At 45.5% G+C, this 9,488-nt stretch overlaps 3 protein-coding genes across 3 annotated transcripts; all 3 read left to right on the forward strand.

Annotated features, from left to right (window-relative positions):
• Positions 1 to 2,696: 2,696 nt before the first annotated feature.
• Positions 2,697 to 4,770, forward strand: LOC136463826 (uncharacterized). The gene is made up of 3 exons (XM_066462809.1): positions 2,697 to 2,754; positions 2,920 to 3,050; positions 3,999 to 4,770. Exons 1-3 carry the CDS (start codon positions 2,697 to 2,699, stop codon positions 4,560 to 4,562), a joined length of 753 nt encoding a protein of 250 aa, XP_066318906.1. The 3' UTR covers positions 4,563 to 4,770.
• Positions 4,771 to 4,818: 48 nt separating this feature from the next.
• LOC136463827 (uncharacterized) lies at positions 4,819 to 6,043 on the forward strand. Its single transcript, XM_066462810.1, has one exon. It carries the CDS (start codon positions 4,819 to 4,821, stop codon positions 5,662 to 5,664), a length of 846 nt encoding a protein of 281 aa, XP_066318907.1. The 3' UTR covers positions 5,665 to 6,043.
• A 1,671-nt stretch (positions 6,044 to 7,714) lies between these two features.
• LOC136463828 (two-component response regulator ORR11-like) lies at positions 7,715 to 8,973 on the forward strand. The gene is made up of 5 exons (XM_066462811.1): positions 7,715 to 7,950; positions 8,080 to 8,126; positions 8,217 to 8,294; positions 8,387 to 8,457; positions 8,559 to 8,973. Exons 1-5 carry the CDS (start codon positions 7,803 to 7,805, stop codon positions 8,644 to 8,646), a joined length of 432 nt encoding a protein of 143 aa, XP_066318908.1. The 5' UTR covers positions 7,715 to 7,802; the 3' UTR covers positions 8,647 to 8,973.
• The last annotated feature ends 515 nt before the right edge of the window (positions 8,974 to 9,488 follow it).

Raw genomic sequence — 9,488 nt, forward strand, 5'->3', positions numbered from 1 at the left:
AGTCATTCAATTAAAGAATCTTTTCGTTCTTCAGTTTATGCCCGCATGAACTATTAATAATTTTTCGCATCATTACTGATCCGGGATGGCCTAGCGGGTCATACCAAATAATAAAATTGTTATGGTTGGTAAACTTTTGTTCCACCATCATATATGACTCATTCTCTTTGAGTCTTGTATAGTATAAATCAGAAGGTAATTCTGGTAATTTTCAACACATACTTTTTTCCTGATGATATCTTTGTAATGTTGAGGTACTCCACGTTACTCTCACACATTGTCTCTATATGTTAGCCATTTCGGCGTATATCTTTAAAGCTCAACAAATTTCTTTGAGACTTTGGAGAATAAAGTGCTTTGTTTGTCTACCTTTGTCCCACAAGGTAACATTATTGTGGCTCTTCCTGAGCCCTCTATTAATTTAGCACTTCCAGATATAGTATGAACACCTGCATCTTGCAATGTAAGATAGGAAAAATGCATTTTACTCTTCAAGATAGCATGTGTTGTTCCACTATCTACGATATATATATTTTCTTCACTTATAAGCTCTTGGTTCATCCATTCTCTTCAAAATAAAACGTACTAATAAACATTACTATCTATTGAAAAACAATTATTATGTAGTGAAACATACAAAAATGAATACTAATTAAATACAAACATAATACAAATTTATTTATTACTTTATAAGATGAAACATGCTTCATTAATACTACTCATTTATTCTTGGACGAAGAAATCAGAAATATCAAGATGAGTTGTGGTGTTGTGGTCATATTATCCGATATCTGTCGCACTAAATATATTATCATAAAAAATATTATCACCACTACCACTTGCAAAGTTTGTCTCCATCTTTTTGTTCTTTTTCTCGAGTGATTCTTAATAGAGATCAACAAGATTTTTTTGGTGTGTGACAGTTGCGTGCCCAATGAGATCGTCCACCACAACGATGGCATGCATTTTTTGTTTCATCAATTTCGCCTTTATCTTTATCTCCCGTTTCTTACCTTTTATAGAAATTTCCTGTGTTCTTGAATTGAACACCATAATTTTCTCTGCCACGACCATGTACGTATCCACGACCACGCCTACGTCCACGTCCGCGGCCACGACCACGACCACTGTCCACTCCTACTATTTTGATTATCATATCTTGCTGCATTTACTTCAGGGGATGAATTTGAACCACGTGTCTCATGGTTTTTCATCAAAAGTTCATTGTTTTGTTCAGCCACAAGTAAACAAGAAATAAGTTCAGAATATTTCTTGAATCATTTCTCACGGTATTGCTGTTGAAGCAACACATTTGATGCATGGAATGTAGAGAATGTTTTCTCTAGCATCTCTTCATCTGTTACTTTTTATCCACACAATAGTAACAGTGATGTAATTCTAAACATGGCTGAATTGTATTCAGAAACACTTTTATAGTCTTGCAACCTTAGGTGCAACCACTCATAACGAGCTTTAGGGAGGATCACTGTTTTCTGATGATCAAATCTTTCTTTTAGTTTGTTCCAAAGTACAAGGGGATCCTTATCAATAAGGTATTCAGCCTCTAGTAACCAACTACGCTTTATGCAAACATAAAATTCTTAGAGACGCTCTAAGTTTCCATAAAATAGATGGACCCACCTCACTTTATGCAAACATACGTATACACACGTCTAAAAATTTGTTAGGTATGATTCGATACAACATGGAGTTGCTCCATGCCAATTAGCACTGTCAGATCAATGGCCCTGTTTGGATCCAGGGGTTAGAGCTAGTTTGTGCTAGTTTGAGCTCAACTAGCCCAAAAGTATCCAAACAAGAGGGCTAGAGTGGGTTATTTGCAACTAGCCCACCCAAAAAAACTATCCCTCAAAAGAGGTGATTATTTGGGCTAGTTCCGGTGGGGCCCACTGAAAACTATTATTTTTTTTATTACTCCACCGGTCCACCCGCACCGGATCCTCGGCACTCCCATCCCCCATCGCGAGTAGCTTCCCCCATTCGCGACTCGCGCCGCCGCCGGTCCCAGCCGCGCCGCCGCCGCTTCAATCCGCCAAAGGAGCAGCGCCGGCGGCCCCCCGGAGGCGGATCTCTGTCGCCCGCGCCGCCTCCCTCCCTCCCGTCGCGCCCTTCCCCTCCGTCGGCGAGCGATGGACGGAGACGGATTCGACTTGTGGAGCTCGCAGCCGTCGGCGAGCGGCCCTGCCCGCGCCGGTCTCGACCTCAACTCGCAAGCGCCGGCGGCGGAGGGGTTCCCGGGGATTCGGCTGTACGAAGACTTCCTCCAGGCCGACGACGTCGAGGTCCTTCCTGGACGCGGCAGGGGTTCCGGCCTCCCTCCCTATCGCCCACCGCGTGCCGGAGCAGGAGACGCGTGGGCGACTCCGGCACCCCAGCATGCCCGACAACTACTCTTTGGCGGCTCCTCCTCGGCGGCAGCCGATCGCGGAGGAGGAAACGGTGGCGGCTACACCGGCAGGTCGTCGTCGGGGGCAGGCGCTGGTGTTCGGCAGCGCGCGAACTCGACCGCCGCAGCAGCCGGCCGGCGTCCCCAGCGCACCAACACGGCTTCTCGTGGCAGCGGTGGCCAGGGCGTACCGCTTCCCCGAGCACCGAGGGCACCGAGGGCACCGAGGAGTGGCGTCCGTGGGCAAGCATCCGGCTCCGGTGGTACCTTCGACATTGACGATGAAGCAATGGAGGATAACGTGGAGGAGTTAGCGAGCTCCGGCGGTCCCCCGGTGAGCCATTCCAGTCGAGCCCAATGGAATGATGCAAATAATGCTTGCTTGTTAGAATTGTGCATAGAGCAACGTAGAGCAGGAACGTATAATGGTTCACAAATGAGTGGTGAAGGGTATCAAGCCGTTGTCGATGGCTTACTTGCCAGAAGAAGGTTGGTGTACACCCGTGGACAAGTGAAGAACCAAATAGGCGTACTCAAACACACCCACGCTTTCTGGCGCTACTTGCAAACGCACACAGGGTTGGGGAGGAGACCAGATGGATCCATTGATGCAGATCATGATTTATGGCTAACTCATACAGAGGTACAATATTACTTAGCATATTTTTGTGCTCTCATATGCTTGGTTACTCTATGCTTGCTTCGAATTTGATCTTACATGTTTGGTTCTGCAAAATGTGCACTTTCATCTTAGATGCCTGTAAATGCTTGGTTCTGGTTCTTACATGTTTGTGTTATCAACGAATAAAATGGATTACATCTTGGTACTGATGCACTAAGGACAATAGCTGGTGATTTTTCAGATGTCACAGGTCATTCGATTAGTTCCAGTCATTTGACAGTGTGCGTATTGAAACAAAAGTTCTTATTTCCAGGTAGCCATGTCCTGTTCTTCATGGCTGCTGCTATCTATTTGCTGGTCACAAAGCCAGTTTTATACTTTTATACATCTATATATAATTATTAAAAGAATCAAAATTTGAACCAACACTATCAATGAATAATTTGCAGTGCCAGCCACTGCCTGAACCAACACTGTTATTATTTCTGCATGTTTATTTCTTGATCGATTCAGCATATGAACTTTGGCCGCAGGCCAGGTTTCTTGAGGCTTGTCAGGAACGAAACGTCAATTGCTTCTGAGTTGAGCTGTCCGTTCTGACTTTGTTTTCGTGATCGACAGATTCGGATCAGACCAGACACTCTAGAGGCCAATCTTTAGTCATCTTTCGTCTATGAGGGAGAACGACCTTCTCATGTAGTAGTAGAAAAGATCAATTCAAATGGCTCAGCGATCGGATTAGTGTTTAGATATACTCTTTAGAACTGGTCATTATTGCCACCAACTGTGGTTGGGCTGTCAGTTTTCATCATATGTGGAGTCAATGTAAACAACTGATAACTATTTTGCTGTGCTCTCATAACTAGTTTCTCATAACTAGCTGATATTTTTCATCTTTATTGTAAACAGCTGATATTCTCCTGTCATAACTAGTTTCTAATCAACTTTTGTGCTCTCATATCTTAACAGAAAAAACCATACTTAAAGAAGCTTCTGACGAGTCCTCCAGCAAACGAGGACTTGCTTGATGAACTGTTCAGAGGGTACACTGTGGATGGCACCACAGCCTTTGTGCCTGGTGATGATTATGGTGACAATGAGGGGCAAGATGCAAGGACAGAAGATGATGAAGAAGAAGAGTTTGCACAAACACCTACAAGTAGAAGCAGCCAGAGGAGTCAGAGGGGCAAGAGGGCATTGAACAGCACTACAAGCACTTTGACCAGTCCAGTGAAGAGGAGCAAGAGCCCAATGGTGAAGATTGTGAAGGACATAGCCAGTACCTTCAAAGAATCTGTCGCAGCCAACACTAAGCAAATCCAGAAACGTGCAAATGACAAGGCTGCATTTTCTGTCAAGAGGTGTCAGGAGCTGGCATTTGAGTGTGGCGTTGAGAAAACCGTTGACTCTGTCTATGCTATGTCCAAGATGTTCGAAACAGAGTACCAAAGGGAGTTCTTCTGTGGCCAGTTAACTCCTGAGCTTAGGTTGGGTTACTTCAAGAAATGGTGCAGGGACAAGAATTTGGAGTAGTTAGGATCTTTTCGGTCCATGTGTGTTGAACCTATCATATATGTGTGAACTATTATATGTGCATGTGAACTATTATCTGTGTGGTGTAATGATACTTTATGCTATGTGTTGAACCTATTTAAATTAATCTATGAGCTGTGATGTCAAGTGTTGAAGTATTAATTTATTGAATTAATTTGCTTACCCTGGTTCAAGTTTTATGCTATGTGCTGATAGTTTGTTACATGTGTTGAAGCAGGAAGTTGATCATGGCCCCATGATTGAGGAAGAAGAAGATGATGGAGGTAGCTCAAGTGAGGATGAAATTATATCCATGTGCCGCAACAATTTGGTGCAGCAACAAAATTTGATTCTGCAGTTGGTACCTATCTTGGGTATGTACTCTGATAACTACTTCCTGAAACTACCTAAGAGGGTAACTGGAGATTCTGGTTTGGATTGGGTGCATGAGACACTAGCCCGAGAAACCCAATGTTATAACATGTTTAGGGTTGAGAGACCTTTATTTTACAGGTTGCATAATACTTTGGTCCAGAGGTATGGGTTGAAGTCCACTAAAAAAATGACATCTGTAGAAGCTCTTGCTATGTTTTTATGGATTGTTGGTGCACCACAGTCAGTTAGACAGGCTGATAATCGTTTTAGGAGGTCTCTGGAGACAGTAAGCAGGACATTTAACATAGTTTTGAGGTGCCTCCTTAGGTTAGCACATAACAACATTAAACCCAAGGACCCAACATTTCTAGAAGTGCACCCAAACTTAGAAAATCCAGCATTCTGGCCACACTTCAACGAGTGCATAGGAGCTATAGATGGGACACATGTGAAGGTTGTGGTGGATAAGAGTAAGAGAGTTCCATACTTGAACAGGCACAATGAGACCAGTCAGAATGTGCTTGCTGTTTGTGATTTCGACATGAGATTTACCTTTGTCTTGTCGGGATGGCCTGGTTCAGCACATGACATGAGAGTTTTCAAAGATGCCATAACTACTCATCATCACAAATTTCCACATCCACCGCCAGGTTTGCTACTTGAACTTTCTTGCAAAATTTTTTATCCAATTACACTTGTTCATCTAAGTCTCATTGTGTGCCTTTGAAAATATGTAGGGAAGTATTATGTGGTTGATGCGGGGTACCCAAACCGGCCGGGCTACCTTTCACCATACAGATGTACAAGGTACCATGTGGAGCAATGGCTAAACGGCCCGCCGCCACAAGGTATGAAAGAAACCTTCAACCATGCACATGCCAAAGTTAGGAATGTCATAGAGCGAACTTTTGGAGTGTTGAAGATGAAGTTTAGGATTTTGTTGAACATGCCAAGATTTCCAGAGGAGAAGCAAACTAGAATTATTGTTGCTTGTATGGCTCTTCATAATTTTATTCGAGAGAGCAGAATTGCGGATAGAGAATTTGATGCCTGTGATGCGGATGAAAATTATAACCCAATGCCTAGTTCTTCGGCATCAGCATGGCCAGAAGATGAACCTCTTGTTGAAGATGTGAACATGAATGCCTTCCGTGATGAATTAGCTCATGATTTGTTTCATGGAGTGTAATTTTTTTTTGTTTAGCTTGATTGAGGACTTGTAAGTTTGAGTGACACATCTCATATGTATGGAGAAATTAAAATTTATTGTGATTTCGATGCTTGATTTGTACAAATAATGTATTTGTATCATCCGTGTGCGGGAGGAGGCCACACAAGAGCCTGCCACACCAAATCCGGCTGAAAGATGGTTTAAATGAGTCAAATGATTAGAAAAGTACATTTATTGTTAATCTAACTCTTGCATCCAAACACCTCTTAGGCTAGAGTTAGTTCATGGCTAGTCTAGAGCTAGAAACTAGCTCTAACCTCTAGCCAAGTTAGAGTATCCAAACAGGGCCAATATATAGGCTCCACATCAAAGACGGATCCTGAACTAAACCATCGTGATCGCACTTTAAATTTCTTTGATATAATTCAGTGTGACACACTGACACGATACTACTTTATGCTGCTTAGACAAGAGCGAATCTGGTCGTACCTGGGCCGGCCCATGAACCTTATTGCATAGGGCGTAGACAGAGAGGGCCGTGACTTTTTTTTTCAAGGCAACCACGTTGTTTGTGCACAGGAATTTGACTCCTGAGCTCGGCCCCACGGGTGTTCCATTACGCCCTGTACATGCTCGGCGGATTCTGCACGAACCCAATCGCTTGGGTTGCGCTCATGTAAAGATCGCTCTACGATACCAGCTTTCTGGTGGCGTAGCGTAATGCCGTAATGCGTTCGTCTCCGTCCTTGGCCTGCACACGGCCGCTCTTAACAATCTATCGAGAAAATCTGTGCCCACAACAAACGTCAGTGGCAGCGAACAGCTGCAGTAGCATAAGCCGGTTTTGTCAAATCGACGAGCTGGCGTGGCCTTGATTTCCTTGTCACGGGCCTGTGATCTTCATGAGCTCTACGAGGACGACAAATCCACTGCCAAAAAAACACTGCGTGCTGAATGAAATAAAACGAGTTATGGTAGCACATGCACTGCAATGCAAATATGGATCACGGAGCTGTAAAATCGTGATGCGAATCTAGTAATAAATAGTGTTCCGTGAGACAAAATAAGCTGGGGCTGAAACAGGCCAGAAGTGGAACAGCCGAACACGCCGAATCTCGCCAGCTGAATCTCATTGATCAGAATATCAGATGGGCAGGCAGACAAATATGGATCGCACGGAGTCTGCAGAGATATCCGCTGTCGCAGGTGCTCATTTAAGAGAGATCCTTCGATACGGAAAAGGAGACGAGACCTCCTGTCCTGGGCGGTGCCAGGCGGGGAGGAGTAAATACCTGCGTCTCCTGTGCGCTGTGCCCCTCCCGTTCGCAGCAAGAATTCAAGAAAAGATCCTCGGCGTTACTCGCTCGCTCTCCCCGCCGCACGAACGCGAGCCACGTGTGCATCGCCCCGTATCAGATCAGAGCTCACCGGCCGGACCTGGCCCGTATCGAGATCTCGCGGATTCACCCGCCGCACAGCCGCACTGGGATCTCCTGACCGATCGCTTCCGTTCCACCTTCCGTAACAGGCAAGAAGCCCCCGCCGCCCGCGTGTATATAAGCGCGCGGCGCCGGCCCGTGGCTGGGTAGTAAGACGGCGGCGGCGTCGACAGGGGTCTTGCGCTAGCTGATCGATCGCTCTTCTCACGCGCCGCGCTATTCGCAGTGTGAGCGGAGCGACTACCGAGCTTTGAGATGGCCAGCGTCGGTGGAGCAACGGTCGCCGTGGCGGCGGCCGGCGGGGATGGGGGCGTGGGGGCGATGCCGCACGTCCTCGCGGTGGATGACAGCTCCGTCGACCGCGCCATCATCGCTGCCATCCTCCGGAGCTCCCGGTTTCGTGGTGCGTGTTGCGTGTGATGACACTGTTGCGTTGCAAGCTGTGGGCGGGCGGGCGCTCTTGTGGTTTCAGCACTTTACTGCTTGATTTTCAGTTCTTCATGTAAGTTGTTTTGGTCCTGTGATCGTGCAGTGACGGCGGTGGAAAGTGGGAAGAGAGCCCTGGAACTGTTAGGCACGGTATGTCATATACTAACTGTGTTTTTTTTTTTTACTAATTCTCTGTCTCAGATTTTGATTTGGCGTTCTTTTACACGGGGATTTGTATAGGAGCCGAACGTGAGTATGATAATCACTGATTACTGGATGCCAGAGATGACGGGATACGAGCTCCTCAAGAAGGTCAAGGTAATAATAATCTGACGACTAGTCCATTCTGCAATGTAAAATCTGAGCCTTTTTACATCGCTAACTGATGAAAAATCTGTGCATGCATGCAGGAGTCATCCAAGCTGAAGCAGATCCCAGTGGTGATCATGTCCTCAGAGAACGTCTCCACCAGAATCAGCAGGTAATAAGCAATCCTCATCGTCATAGCAAAGATGTACCCGTAGCAGCACCCATACCTACACATCTAACTCTTGTTTTGCCCTCCGTGTCTAATCTAATCAGATGCCTGGAGGAAGGGGCAGAGGATTTCCTGGTGAAGCCCGTCCGCGCGTCGGACGTGTCGCGCGTCTTCAGCCGCGTGCTGCGATGAGCACCGGATGTCCATGGAGCCAGCGCGGCTTCGGCTTTTTGTAGGGCTCTCGGGATGCCAGGCGCGGGAAACGAACGTCGTACGGGCAGTCGGTGTCGGTGTTTGTAACCCAAGTGCTCGATGTGAGCTTACGTTTTGGTCGTGTTGGCATGCTATATAAGCCAAAGCCAGCCTACAACGTGTGTCTTTAGACTTTCTTTTTTCCTGTCTTGTTGGATTTTGCAGTTCAGAGCAAGCGTCTGTTCTTCGGTTGTGTATGGGCTTCTGCAGTTGTTTTGGTTTGGTCTGGTCTAGGGAATTGGTTGATCTGGTGACAATTTGACGGTGCACTTGCCTTAACTATGTGATATGATTGGCGGTGTCTTTTTAGCGCCCTCGGCCCCAACTCCCTTCGCTTACTATTGCTGCAAATGTGGTCTCAAAAAATTTCTCTTAAATTAAGGTTTTGTTTAGGATTGTTCTACTCCACCAAAATCAACTCTACTCTACCAACTCCATTGTCGAATAACTCCATAAAAATCTAGAGTTCCTGAAGTACCTTTTTATGTGCTCCGTAAAACACACCTAGAATTGACCTTCAACACCAACTTTTTTCTATAATAGAGTTTATAGAGCCACACCTATTTATATTTATGATGCACATTAAGTATACATTAGATTAGAGAAATCATAAATGTTGTCATATTTTGTGTAAATCTAGTTAAATTGAAATAGTTTGACTCCTCTTGAGAATTTGAGAAGGAAGGAGTGATGCGCTATACGGACGTCATGAAATCTTGTCCTCTTGATGCTTATTCATGTCTCTGTACACGCATACGTCACGCGAGTGCAGGGACAGCGGC

Source organism: Miscanthus floridulus, chromosome 7 (genome assembly GCF_019320115.1).
Source record: "Miscanthus floridulus cultivar M001 chromosome 7, ASM1932011v1, whole genome shotgun sequence".
Taxonomy (NCBI): domain Eukaryota; kingdom Viridiplantae; phylum Streptophyta; class Magnoliopsida; order Poales; family Poaceae; genus Miscanthus; species Miscanthus floridulus.